The 14507-nt window shown below is 49.1% G+C and overlaps 1 protein-coding gene across 4 annotated transcripts in view; it reads left to right on the top strand.

Moving 5' to 3' along the window:
- LOC105479250 (solute carrier family 6 member 17) overlaps positions 1 to 14507 on the top strand; it is a 48185-nt gene that overhangs the window by 17042 nt on the left and 16636 nt on the right. For all 4 annotated transcript variants that reach the window (XM_011737170.3, XM_011737172.3, XM_011737171.3 and 1 more), the window contains exons 3-6: positions 4746 to 4903; positions 6646 to 6772; positions 7452 to 7633; positions 9330 to 9440. In XM_011737170.3, coding sequence (XP_011735472.1) covers positions 4746 to 4903; positions 6646 to 6772; positions 7452 to 7633; positions 9330 to 9440 — 578 coding nt within the window. The remainder of the gene's footprint in view (positions 1 to 4745; positions 4904 to 6645; positions 6773 to 7451; positions 7634 to 9329; positions 9441 to 14507) is intronic.

Genomic DNA, 14507 nt, shown 5'->3' with positions numbered 1-14507 from the left:
GCTGCTGATATTTAAGCATCTTAGAACAACCAAAGCACCAATTTTATGTGATTCAACCATCGAATCTTCCCAACAGCCTTATATGAAGGAGTTGTTAGCATCTTTGTTTTAGAGACTACAATACTGAGGCACAAATTGGTTAGATAACTTGTTCAAGGTTGTGTGTGACCAAGGTTACAGCTAGTGATAAAGTCAGGATTCAAACCTGGACAGGCTTGCCCAGAGCCTGGGCACTTAGCCTCCACACCTACTGCCTCTGGGTAAGAGGGGCCTTCACACTGTCCCCTAGGCTTGAATCCCTCTTGAGGGTGTTGCCCCTGGTATCAAACCACTACCACCACTTCCAGCCCCCAGGAATTGTCCAAAGGCAGCTTTTCCTGAAACCAGGGATCAACTAACTAAAAATAAAGAAAACCCAATAGGCTGGAAACAAAGAGATTTGCAAGCCCAGACCTCTGGTCCTGAGGAAGTCAACTAGCGAGAGCTCTTGTGTTCCTGAGTCCCTGTGCCTGGCGTGGCATGCTCCAGCCTGTCTGGTGGCCCCAGCTTGGCAGGCATTTTACTCCAGCTCCTTCCTTCCTTCCTTGGTTGTGGAACTCTTGCCATGTAGCCTCTTCCAAAGACGCAGTCCCCTCCTCTCCAGGATGCGCCTTTCCCTAGTTCAGAAGGCCACGTTTGACTGGGAGGCTTCTCCTCCTTTCCAGTTTCTTTTGAAGGGCAGGGAGTGAGAATGCCCACCTGAACTCTTGTGATTGAATTCGGCCAAAGGCTTCCATCTTTCCCCCATAGCAAGCTATATTAGCTGCATAGTCTCCTTGCTTGAAAGATCTTTTTTACTTTTTAATAAGTAGCTGTCGATCAGAGCTTGTGGCCTGCGTGGCATGATAACTGAGTTGATATAAGACTAGCCCAAAGCAAAGATATAAAAGTGTATGGTTTCCTTATGCACTGTGAGATGTCGAGAAGAGCTCCAAGGCGCCTAAAATGACTTCAAAGGACATGTGGCATTGGAGGACTTAGCTGGGAATCTCTAACCTTGTTCTTTCTAGCTTAGATGATCAGTTCTGCCTGGGCACTTGGTGATGAATTAGAGTCCCTTTCTATGCCACACACAAGCACTCACACCCAGGGCGGTGTTCTTGCCACAGTCTGACTGTTCACAATGACACCAGTCACCATGGCACCAGACATAAAGAACTACCCTAGAGGAAAAGCATTGTCAGTTCTCAGAATTCTGAGCTTTCCATTCCACATTCCTGCCTGCCTTTTTCTATCTTCTCTGATTCCTGCAATCCCTTTTTATCTCTACCTTTAACTGTCCCATATTTTTACAGGTTTTTTTTTTTTTTTTTTTTTTTTTTTTTTTTTTTTTTGAGACAGAGTCTTGCACTTTCCGCCCAGGCTGGAGTGCAGTGGCCGAATCTCAGCTCACTGCAAGCTCCGCCTCCTGGGTTTACGCCATTCTCCTGCCTCAGCCTCCTGAGTAGCTGGGACTACAGGTGCCCGCCACCTTGCCTGGCTAGTTTTTTGTATTTTTTAGTAGAGACAGGGTTTCACCGTGTTCACCAGGGTGGTCTCGATCTCCTGACCTCATGATCCGCCCGTCTTGGCCTCCCAAAGTGCTGGGATTACAGGCGTGAGCTACTGCGCCCGGCCTTTTTTTTTTTTTTTTTTTTTTTTTTTTGAGGCAGAGTCTCGCTCTGTCGCCCAGTCTGGAGTGCAGTGGCGGGATCTCAGCTCACTGCAAGCTCTGCCTCCCGGGTTTACGCCATTCTCCTGCCTCAGCCTCTCGAGTAGCTGGGACTACAGGCACCCACTACCTCGCCCGGCTAGTTTTTTGTATTTTTTAGTAGAGTCGGGGTTTCACCGGGTTAGCCAGGATGGTCTCGATCTCCTGACCTCGTGATTTCGGGGTTTCACCGGGTTAGCCAGGATGGTCTCGATCTCCTGACCTCGTGATTCACCCGTCTCGGCCTCCCAAAGTGCTGGGATTACAGGCTTGAGCCACCGCTCCCGGCCCTTTTACAGGTTTTTGTTTGTTTGTTTGTTTGTTGAGACGGAGTCTATAGCAAGTCGTCTTAAATATTTTTTAGGAGGAGGCAAATTATCACAGGAAGAAGACAGCTGTTTGGTCTGAGAGTTGAGTCTGTGCTTTTGAGCCATAGTCGATCTAATCAAACTTTGCATAGTTCTGGACAGAAACTCTGGAACACTCTCCTTAGCTCCACGAAATGTTGACATCTCCCTAGTTTGCTTTTCCTTCTGTTTATTTTTATGAGAAAAAGGCAAGTGTTCAACCATTGCTTACTATGGGTAAGCCACTCATTCAATCTTTGCAACAGCCTTGTGTGATAGGTGTTGGGTCAAAGCTTATGAAGTGGCCATTTTTGTAAGTCAAAAATGGTCAAATATCAGCAATTTTATACGTAACATTTTCATCCTCTTCAACCAGATGAGAAAACAGCAGCACAGAGAGATCAAATATTTTCCCAAAGTTGCACAGCTAGTAAGTCATTAAAACCAGGAGGTCTGACTTCAGGACCTGGCTCTTACCACCAAGATGGTCTTTTAAACCCCAGGAATAACCTCAGGGTTTGCCAGAAGTGAGGCTTAGAATACTGACCGAGGCATAGATGATAAGAGATCCAGAAGGCCTCAGAGATCCTGGATCCTGGCCCTGTCCTGATAAATCTCCTAACATCCTGAACAGTGCTCCCCGCTATTTGGATGAACAACTTGAGGCTCCCAAAAGCTGTTGAAACATAAAAGGAAATCCAGTTGTGTCCCCAGGTTGTATTTTCTAAGGCAGAAGAGGGTGCCGTTGCATTTTCTAGTGATTGCAACAAAGGTTGATATGAAAAAGTACCTCTGATTAACCACAGATTCTGCCTATCTTGACCGTGGCCCCCTGAGCGCTCTGGTTAGTTTAGGCTTTGGAGTGGTAGAGAGACCTGTAGTCAACTCAGGGCTGGCAGCCTGCCTGAGGTGGACAGAGCCTGGATGGTGAGGGGCCAGTACCTTGTCTTTGCACTCCCACCCCTGTCACTCTTTGGCAGCAGTTACCTGGAGGCTTGCCCTGATTCTTTGGGGAGAAAAAAGAGGCATCCATAGTAGGTGCCAACCCACTTTGCAGACACCCTGAAACTCACCTCCCTGCACATCTTGCCCCACCCAGAACACTGGGGCGAAATACAAAACCAGTGCGGCTGTCTCCCTTTGCCCTCCTGCAGCAGATCACTTAGCTCCTCTTCCATTTCCCCACACCCAAGACCAAGAGACTGAGTTAAAGACAGACCCAGGGGTCTAAGCATGTGGCCCTTTGGGCCCTCTCTCCTTTGAGCACCATGATGGGACTGCTTGTTAGTGACGAGTTGAATGTATGTGTGCATGTGTGCATCTAGTGAGTGAGATGCTGTCCTATAAAGCTCGGTGGGTTGCCTCCCCAGAAGGTTTTCCTGATTAGCTCCATGGGACCCTGGCCCCTTCCTCAGCATGTATGTGCTTGGTTGGCCTGTGTGACTAGTCTTTGGGGGGGGTGTGTGTGTGTATACACATGCGTGCTCATATTACTCATGTGACTCTGCCTGCCTCCCCGGCAGATCGTGAACCGTTCTAGGATGGTGTCTGTGCCTTCTGTTACTCCACTGTCCCCTGCTGCATGTGCATGGCACAGAGTGGACCTGCAGTAAATAGTTAATTGTTGCCAAGTGGCAGAATTTGTGCCTAGGAGATGCCCGATTGCCAGTGTTCATTGGCAGATTGGGCACATGTTGGTGAATATGTGGGATGTTATGTTATGGGGTCAGAGCAGTGTATCTGGGGGCTTCTGGAGGCTCTCTACTGGCAAGGCTTAGTCAGAGAGTGCTGGGTGACCATCAGGGCCCTGGTGACTGGGGCTGGCCTGACAGTGTTTGACAGATAGGCAGGGCCTTGCTAACAGGACTAGGTTGTTGGCACAGCTCTCAGCGGGGTGCACTCATCTGTGTCCAGACATGGTTTTAATTCTCCTGCTAAATGCCCTGTCACTTGGAATTGAGATTGTTTCTGCAGTGAGGCCCAGGACAGGACAGCAAGATTAATTTATCATCTGGAATCTTTAGCGAGACCCATTCTATCCTTTATGATCCTCCTGGCCACGCTTTTCTGAACTGCTAATTTCTCTCCCGTTCCTCTCAATTAGCTGAAGATTAATGGCAAAACTGGTCAGGCCCCCCTCTCCCTGGAGAGCTTCCAAGCTCTGCTTCCCTGGAGCTGCCCAGTCTGCTGCATCAGCGTCTGGTTCAGACTCTGGGAAGGCTGCACCCAGTGTCTGTGCGTCTGGGGGCGAGTAAGCCCCCATGCCATCTGCGGCTGCTTCTCTGTGGGCAGCAGGGGGTGTGAACAGGTGTCCACGGAGCACCTCATGAGGTGAGTGTGTCTGCCGCTTGTGACTTGACATGTGGATTCTGGAGAAGCAGTGCAATGTCTGTCTGTTTCTGAACCTAGCCTTGTGAGTTGACATACATACACTTCCTGCCTTAGTGTTTCAGGTCAGGGGAGCCAAGGGGGAGAAGGTGGGTCCCGGTGGGCTGCTGTGTGGTAGGCCACGCTTAGGGCCAGATCATTCACGGAGGAGCACCGGGACTGGTGACAACTTGCGGATGACCAGAGATGTGGCTGAGACTGGAGGACATGGCTGCAGCGCCTTCCCTCACTCTGCTGCTGTGCTCCAAAGCCCGTCTGCCATCCCTCTGCTCTCCCTGCAGGTGCTTACCTGGTGCCCTACCTGGTGCTGCTGATCATCATCGGCATCCCCCTCTTCTTCCTAGAGCTGGCCGTGGGCCAGAGGATCCGCCGCGGCAGCATTGGTGTGTGGCACTATGTGTGTCCCCGCCTGGGGGGCATCGGCTTCTCCAGCTGCATAGTGAGTCAAGGGCTGGGGCAGGCACTGAGCGGGAGGCAGGGGGCTGCTCCTGGGCATTGGAGAGGAGGTCACCGAGTTTCCAGGCCAGAGTCCTACGTCAGGACGAGGGCAGGGAGGGGGATCCTCAACATGGGAATTACAGCTGGGGTTCCAAGACCCCAGTCACCATGTTTCCTAAACTGAAAGTCGACCACATTGCCTGAAACAGTGTGGAAGATTTGCCACTGGTGCTAAGGAGGAAAAGCTGGGACATATTCACGTAGGGCCGCCTGGGACAGCTCAGCCAGAGTTCTCTGGGGACATATGGACTAGCCCAGATGCCCTTCTCTGCTTACCAGTCCCTCAGCTCCCCATGAGGGAGGTCCCTCCTCTTTCCTTGGTCAAAGAGTATTTTAATCAGGCAAGTAGGGAGCTCAGGAAAAGGCAGACCTGGGGCTCTGGGTCTCCTTGCCATTTTGCTGTGCCAGAGAGCAGAGTTGGAGAACTCACACAGGAAACTTAAGGTCAACCCAAGGCAGATGACGCTTTGGAAAGTGAGAGACAGGGAGACTCTCGTGGCCCTGGATGGAGAACTTTGTGAGGTCTCCAGGCTCGTCCACAAGGCTACAGACGAGACCCTGCTCAGAGCTCTAGGTGAGGAAACAGCATCCCTTAAGGACAAAGCCTATAGGGGCCCATGCTTACTGCTCACACCTGGGATAAAGACTGGAATGAACTTCTGGAAGGGACTAAGGATTCTGCCAGGCCTGGCAGTAGGGCCAGCCCAAACTTGCCTCAGGCAGAGACTGGGAGAAGGCCTATTGCAGCCCCCTGCTCTCATGTCAGCCATCAGCTTTGCACTGGCCAATGCCATGTACTCTGCTGGGGCTGGCTGTGTGCTGATACACAGGAGTGTGTGTATGGTCTCCCACTTGTACTGAAATCACACAAGTAAAGGAAGTGGGCGTCTCACTCTGTCTATGCTCCCAGAAAGTTCTGCTGTATGAGCAGCTGCTCCTGCACACACATGCTCAGGTGAGACTGATGAAGCAAGTGGCCCTCAGCTCTCACACTGACGCCCGCCTCACTGCCGCAGGAGACAGTCATGGCTCTGGAAGGGACCACTCCGTGTCCAGAGTGGATGCAGCAAATCCCTGCCCATAGAAACATGGCTTTCAGAGAAGCCCCTTGGACCCTCAGGCAGAGTCCATGCACTCCTATTTTAAATAAAATTCGACTAACGTTAGTTATTGTGTTTCCAAGAAATGACAAGAGCCATCTTTCTAGAGGCGGGCTGCTAACACGCCCAAGAGAGAGTAGAATCCACAAGAAACACCCAGAGAGTCTCTAAAAGCACAGCAATCTGGATCTGTTTACCGTAGGGGTCAAAGCTGTGCGTGCCTTCACAATCCTGGAGGGCATCTCTGCCATTACCATCCCGAGTCATCAGGAAATGAGGAGGAGAAAGGACTTCAAGTATCTTAGAAGAATTTCAAACTGGAAAGGATTAACATTTTAAGAGTTTGTTGCTTAAAAGAGAGAACTTTAACATCTGAAAAATTCCTTTGTGGATTCCCTGAATACCAGATCAATGGAGCATGAGGGGAGCTCCTCCACGGCCCACACCCCATCCCTCCTTGCCTCCCTTGAGGTTGTGCTGCTGTGTTCTGTGTTGCTGCCCATGCGCTGGGCCTCGGGTTGGGCGCGGGGGCAGGGTGGAGTTGCCTGCAGCCTCAGTGACCCCGCAGCGGGCTTGTCCCCAGGTCTGTCTCTTTGTGGGGCTGTATTATAACGTGATCATCGGGTGGAGCATCTTCTATTTCTTCAAGTCCTTCCAGTACCCGCTGCCCTGGAGTGAATGTCCTGTCGTCAGGAATGGGAGCGTGGCAGGCAAGTATGGGGCCCAGCTGGGGATGCCAGCCAGCCCTGTCCCAGGAAGGGGTCTCACAGGCTTAGCGCACACATTTGGAATTTCAGACTTGTTGTGTCACCTTGGATAAGTCACTTAACATCTCTGATCCTCATTTCCCCTTCCCCAGTGGGAATGGTCTCTTTTCCAGCCTATTTCTGACAGGATTGAATACAATAATGAGTGTAGGTGAAACTCTGGAAAGTGTGACTTTAATTGTTATTACTCACCCTGTTATTCCACTGCACAGATGAGGAAACCGAGGCCCAGAAGCGACTTTCCCATGTTCACACCACTCATCTAACCAATGATCTGGGATGAGAATCCAGGTCTCTAGCTCCCAGCTCAGGACCTTCCCCAAGGAACTTTAGGCCAATTCAGCCTCACGTTTCCTCCCTTCCATGGAGAGACGTGGGCAGCGGGAGGCATGGGTGGGAATCAGCCAGGCTGGCGTGTCCTGAAGCCTCCCAGACCCCACTGGGAGCCTAGGATTCCTCAGGGTCTGCCAGATCCTGGCTAACCCAGAATGAGCACAGCCCCTCCCAGCTGCGCACCCTCAGCTGCTCCCTCACCCACTACTGCCCTGAGTGGGGGTCCAGCAGAGGAAGTGACCCCATAGTCCCCGCCACTGAGGCCCTGTGACCTTTGCTGCTATTTCAGTGGTGGAAGCAGAGTGTGAAAAGAGCTCAGCCACTACCTACTTCTGGTACCGAGAGGCCTTGGACATCTCTGACTCCATCTCGGAGAGTGGGGGCCTCAACTGGAAGATGACCCTGTGCCTTCTCGTGGCCTGGAGCATCGTGGGGATGGCTGTTGTTAAGGGCATCCAGTCCTCGGGGAAGGTGAGTGCTGGGGGGCACCCAGGACCCAAATGGGGAACGGCAGAAAGGCACAGAGGGCACAGGGCAAAGAATTCCAGGCTGCCCCTTACAGGGTCTTCCAGGGGGGTTTGGGCCATGGATGCTCTGGATGATGACGCGGGCCCCCAGAGGAGGGCGTGGAAGTATCATTTCTATAGTATTGCTCACCATGGACAGCCCACCCGGAATGGAATAGCTAGAAAGTCATTGCCCTGGACCCCAGCCGCTTCCATGCTCAGATAACTCAGGCCTGCTCTAATGCAAACATTAGAGAAGAGGAAAACTAGAAGTATTGACCCAGGGACATCTATCTAGATTCTAGACCCTCAGGTTCCCAAGAGCAAAAGCCCTGGAAGAACCAGCTTTGAGCAGTTTTTGGTGAAAACCAGCAGCTTGCCATGACTACAGCTAAAGGGCCCTTTGAGCAGGTAGATGCTATAAGTGAAAGGGGCCTTGGAGGTCTCAGGGGGCAGCTCCATAGCAGTCTCTGAGGGGTAGACCAGCCAAGCCCCACACCTCTTCCCAGCATTTCAGATCCCCTTTAAATAAGGGCCCTTTCTTACTTGTCACCTATCAGTATTCATGTGCTGCCAGGGATGGAAAGGACTGGATTAGAGGTCCTGTATCCCAGGCTACTCATTTTACAGATGAGGAAAGTGAGGCCCAGAGAGGGGAAAGCACCTCAGCTAACATCACGCAACCAGTCAGTCTCAGAGCTGCAGCTAGAACCCTGGCTGTTTGAGGCTTCAGGTTCTTTACTGGATTTGATGAGCAAGGAAGCTAAGCTCTTGAAAGGTAGAGTGACCCCAGCCACTGACCTCTTCTCTTTCCAGAGGCTGAGATAGTAGCTGATGCTTCATGGCACTTCTCAGGTGCTGACACCCATGAACGCATTTGGTCCACAGCAACGTTATGAGTTAGGGATGATTCCACCTATTTTAGAGATGAGGAGATGGAGGCTCACGGAGGTTAAATGAAATGCCTGAGGTCACATGTTGGTAAATGGTAGAGCCAGGGTTACAAGTCAGGCAGCCTAACACCAGACATGCATTCTCTTAGCCTTTACACCACCCTGCCCAAACAGCCCTCTTCCTTTGTTTCAGTGCAGCAAGCATTTTGTGAGCATCTGTTTTGTGTGAGGCTGTGTACCACGCACACAGGGATATAGACATGTGCGAGAAATGCGGTGCTAGAGAAGAGCACACGATTCATCCTCACAAGGGGCTAGGGACTTCTTCAGATGTCTTCTGCTTGGGAGCCGTGTCTATAACCTCCTGCAGGTCTTCCGTGAAAGGAGCTCTAAGGACAGGGGAGATCCTTAGGAGGCCCACTGCGGGAGTGAGACATGGGAGAATCAGGAGGGGACAGCAAAAGACTCCCTCACCCTCTTGGCAGCCCTCTGGGGTGAGGAGGCTGTTAGCTCAGCCCTGCCAGCTCTGGAAAGGAGAAAAGCAACCCCAGGCACAGCAGCCATGTAGACTCCAGCTTGTCCTGTTCCTGCTTCTGCCTTGGCTCCCTGCCAGATGTGTGGCAGGCTTGGCCCTATGCCCAGGGGTTCCAGGGCTCTGCTTTCTGCTGCCATCAGGGGCAGCTCATGTGCCCCAGATGTGAGCAGGGATGGGGGGTGCCAGCTGCAGGAAGGGCTCTGCCTGATGGGGGGTGCCTGTCCTCTCTGCAGGTGATGTATTTCAGCTCCCTCTTCCCCTACGTGGTGCTGGCCTGCTTCCTGGTCCGGGGGTTGTTGCTGCGAGGGGCAGTTGATGGCATCCTACACATGTTCACTCCCAAGGTAAGGGTTTGGGGCTCCCACATGCTAGGGAACAGCAACAGGTCTACTGGGCCTGGTCAGCTTCATGCAATTTCATGGAATTTAATGCACTCCAAATACCTGCTATATGTTGGGTATTGTGCCAGGCCCTGGAGAGATGCACAGGGAAGGGGGCATGGGCCCTGCCCTCAAGGTTCCAAAGAGAGGCATGTCTTCGATTTGGGTGAAATTAGAAAAGCTTCAGAAAGGTGGTAACAACTGAAAGAGCCTTAGGGAACAGGTAGGATTGCAGTGAACTGCCAAAGGACATTATAATCAAAGGGAACTGCATGAGCAGGGGTGTGGAAAAACACTGGACATGCTTGAGGCAACAGTGGGAAGTCAGGTTTGGCTAGGGCATGAGAGTAGGGAGCTTCATTCATTCATTCATTCATTCATTCATTCATTCATTCATGGGGGCTTTCATTGTGTGGCAGCAGGAACCAAGAAGATGCCTAAGAGAAGAAAGCTCCTGGGAATCTCCCCTTGTATCCAAATCAAAGGAAAGAAGTTGCTATTTTATTAAAGATAATAGACTACATGAGTGGTGATTTTAACCTTAGCAAAGCCGTTCACACTTCCTCTTAATTCTCTCAATAGCCCAGGGAGCAAGATGAGCAGGATCACTGTTCACATTTCATGAAGGGTGCAGCAGAGGCACGGGCATCCTGAAGATGTATATGCAGGTTCCCTAAAGATGGTCTGTCTCCACCCATGGCCTTGCCTGTCTATGACCCTTCAGACCACTGGGCACAACTGGCATGCCTCAGTCCATGGACGAATAAAAGATTTTCAAATGTAGATTGGCATTCCCTTCAAGTTGCCCCAAGCCATGTACACTGGCAACCCCAGCTGGTCAGGCTGAGAGTCCATCTCTAAATGCCAGCTGATCAGTAGCAACCAGCAGGGACCTGGTGAGATTATAGCCCATGGGCACAGGGTCAGAGCTCAGCCAGGCCAGCTTGAATTCTTCAGTGTTCATTGGTGCCACCTTGCACATGTGTGTACACACACACACCCCTTTACACAAACAGTTTGTGCAGGATGACACAGGAAGAAGAACCCAGATCTGATAGGGTTGAAAATCCCCGTAGGCTCCTGATGTTTCAGGTGTAGCACTGGTTAGGGCACATGCCACTCCATAGTCACCAGACAGTGCCCAAATGGTCCCTCAGCGTTCTTGGATATATTATCTGAGGTTTACACATGACCAACTTCAAAGATCCACTTTATGAAGCACTTAATGAATCTCCTGAGGCATGAATGTGAATCCTGAGCCATGTGGCTGGCCGTAGGGTTGTTGTAAACACATGATATCTGACAAAGAAAAAAAAATAACCTGGTTTCTTTGGGAGAAAATAGCCATGAAAAGAAAGCCAACTGTTTGTAACAAATTACAACTGTATCTCTAGAACCATGATCAGTCTAAAATGTTCACTTCAGTTTTCCAGTTCTACTTTACTAAACTTTAGGAGGAAATTATATGCTCTGGTGTTGTTCCTAAGTGTGGAACATCACAAAGGTCTCCAGATGGGCTCCTCAATGGTGTTAAGAGCCACCTGTATGTAACTCTAGGAGCAAGAGGAACAGAGTCATAGGAGCAGCTGCTGGTCTCAACACACACAATACTGCTCCCCACTGGATTCAGACACACTTTAAATTATCTCTTTAATTATGAAATATCTCAGGCGTATAAACACATATCTAATAATATAATAAAAATTCTTAGGAAATAAAATATTACAGATGCCATTAAATTGCCAGTGTAGCTCTCCCTGATCCCATTCCCTTCCCTGCCCAAAGATAGCAACTGTCTTATTCCATTCCTGCTGCTACAACAAAAATTCTTTAGACTGGATAATTTATAAACAATTGAAATTTATTGCTCACAGTCCTGGAGGTTGGGAAGTCCAAGATCAAGGCACCTAGCTTCAGTATCTAGTGAGGACTCTGCTTCAAAGATGGCACTTTCTCACTGCATCCTCACATGGCAGAGGTTCAGGGGAACTCACTTGAGCCTCTTTTTATAGGGGCACTAATCCTGTCAGGACTCCACTGTCATGACCTAATCACCTCCCAAAGACCCCCACCTCTTACTTAATACTATCACACTGAGTATTAGGTTCTGTCATGGGAATTTTGAAGGGATACTAACATTCAGATTATAGCAGCCACTATCCTAAATTTGGGATTTGTCTTGATCATACATTCTTTGAAATTTGTTATACATATATGTGTATCCATAAACAATGTTTAGCATTTCTGCATACTTTTAACCTTTATATAAATGGCATCATATTATATGTATTCTGCAACTTGCTTTTATTTTTGCTTCACATGAGTTTTTAAGATTTACCAATTTTGGTGTATAGCTCTAGTGCATCAGTTTTCATGGATGCATAGTATTTTGCTGTAGGACTAAACTGAAATTTGTTTATTCATTCTCTAGTTAATGATCATTTAAATTGTTTCCAGTTTTCACCATTGCTAATAATGTTACAATAAACACTACGCAGGTCTTCATGCGTACATGTTTCTCTACGGTATCTATGTTTAGGAGTGGAATTGCTGTCTCAAAGGGTATGCACATCTTCAGTCTTATTCGATGTTGACTAAATTGCACTCCCAAATGGTTGTATCTATCACTCCCACAAGTTGTACATGAAAATCCCAGTTGTTCCACATTTGTCAGTCTTCAATTTTTGCCAATTAGATGGGTGCAAAATGGTTTATGTACACTTTCCCTTCCCTCTCCTCTCCTCTCCTCTCCTCTCCTCTCCTCTCCTCTCCTCTCCTCTCCTCTCCTCTCCTCTCTCTCCTCCCTTCCCCTCCCCTCCCCTCCCCTTCCACTTCCTTTCCTTTCTTTTTTGAGGCGGAGTTTTGGTCTTGTAGCCTAGTCTCGAGTGCAGTGGCGCGATCTTGGCTCGCCGCAACGTCCGCCTCCCGGGTTCAAGCTATTCTCCTGCCTCAGCCTCCCGAGTAACTGGGATTACAGTCATGTGCCACCACATCTGAGTAATTTTGTATTTTTAGTAGAGACAGGGTTTCTCCATGTTGGTCAGGCTGGTCTTGAACTCCTGACCTCAGGTGATCTGCCCGCCTTGGCCTCCCTAAGTGCTGGGATTACAGGCGTGAGCCACTGCGCCTGACCTTGGGGTGCATCTTTCTAAAACGGTTTCCAGGATGTTCAGGAAACCATGTGAATCCACTTTGGCATTTGCAGAGGCCAGGGTCTTCATGAGACTTTAAAAAATCAAATCCAGGAGCCAGGCGCAGTGGTGTGTGCCTGTAATTTCAGCTACTTGGGAGGCTGAGGTGGAAGGATCCCTTGAATCTAAGAGTTAGATACCAGCCTGAGTAACAGTAGTGAAACTGCATCTCCAAAAAGTAATTAATCCATTAAAAATCAACATAAAAATAAAGTGACTCTCCTGAAGCTACACAGCTGGCAAGAAGCAGGGGAAAACCTGAACTCATGTCCACAGACTCCACATCCCATGCTCTCCAGCTGATAAACTGGCTTCATGAAAATTGGTGGCTGAGAGCCAGGTGGCAAGAGTGGAGGGTTAAATAAAAATGTCCCCTACCTTACAATTTCATCTAAAACCGATCCTTCTTATATTCCTGGGAATGGCTAAAAACAAACCCACATTTTGGGAGATGGGCAGGAGAGGTTTTGCAGGAACAAAAACCCCAGCACACTGCTGCTAATCTGCCTTTCCCCATCTCATACCCCATGATTGAGCTGAGCTGGCTGAGAAGGAAGCTCTGGGGGGCTCCATCCAAGCCCCCTCAGGGAGTCAAGCAAGTGAGGCCAATGGTGATGGCTGGGGTGAGGTTCCTATTTACAAATCCCTCCAAGTCATCTGCAGAAGGATGGGCCAACTCTCAGAAACAAATGCCTGACAGTCTATATGTGGCAAACTACTGTTGCAGAGCTGTGACTGTTTCAGCACAGAACTGGGGAGATATGAAGGGTCTTAGGAGCCATTTCGAGTTCTTGCCCTAGAATGGTGCTATAAAGTACCAGGTCAATGCCCTAGCTGCCCATGCTGTGCACTGCTCCATTCATATAGACTATAATGTAAATGACATCCCCAAGGGTCATGCTGTCTGGTACCTCTGGCAGAGTCCAAGAGTTTTTGGCCAGGGCATCTCAGAATCCCTGTGGGAGAAGCATTGGCTCTCCATAGATTATGCTCAATGACCTGGAAGGTCTTCCCTTCCATAGAGCCTTCCAACATCGGAAATTATTCAGGCTATCAGATTTGGACTTTGCAGTCCATGTCTTCAAGCAGTTACTGGGTATGATGAATCCAATGTGGCCAGGCTGCCATGATGACCCACTAGCATCATTGATAGGACAGTAACTCGTGGTGACGGCTAATGAACTTCTTGAATTCCTTGGGCAGCTTTTCTCCTGATTACTTTCTTTCCATGTAGGTAAAAACCCAGGTCAGCATGGGGTACCATGCAATTAAATTAATCATGTGATTTGTTCAATATAAAGTGGTAGACTATGGTAGGATTTTTAACCATCAAAATGTTCAGAGAATGTTTATCAAAATTACAACTGTTCGTGTCTTTCAGCCCAATTTAACTTCTACATATTTGTCCTACAGATGTACTTATACATAAGCAAAATGATTAGTGTACAATGTAATGTAATGACCAACATTGCTCATTACAGCATTTGTTTTAGTGGAAAAATATTGAAAACAACCCAAATAACCACCATTCACCTACTCATTCAACAAAGGTTTATTGAATGCCTGTAACATGCACTGTTCCGAGTCCTAGGATCCAGCAGTGAACAAAGCAGACAGACTTCCTGGTCCTCATGGAGCTTACGTTCCAGTGGAGGGAGACAGATGTTGTCAGATAATATAAGATAAAGAATTGTCATTAACTGTTGATGCCAAGGGGAAAAATAAAGCAGAGAAAGAAGATTTAGGGCATTCGGGGAGAAGAGTTGCACTTATGGACAGTACGGTCAAGGAACGCCTCACTGAGCAGTGACATGTGAATGAAGACCTGAAGGAGGTCAGG

This window comes from Macaca nemestrina, chromosome 1, assembly GCF_043159975.1.
Source record: "Macaca nemestrina isolate mMacNem1 chromosome 1, mMacNem.hap1, whole genome shotgun sequence".
In the NCBI taxonomy this organism is placed as follows: domain Eukaryota; kingdom Metazoa; phylum Chordata; class Mammalia; order Primates; family Cercopithecidae; genus Macaca; species Macaca nemestrina.
This window is presented reverse-complemented; position numbering and strand designations above follow the sequence as displayed.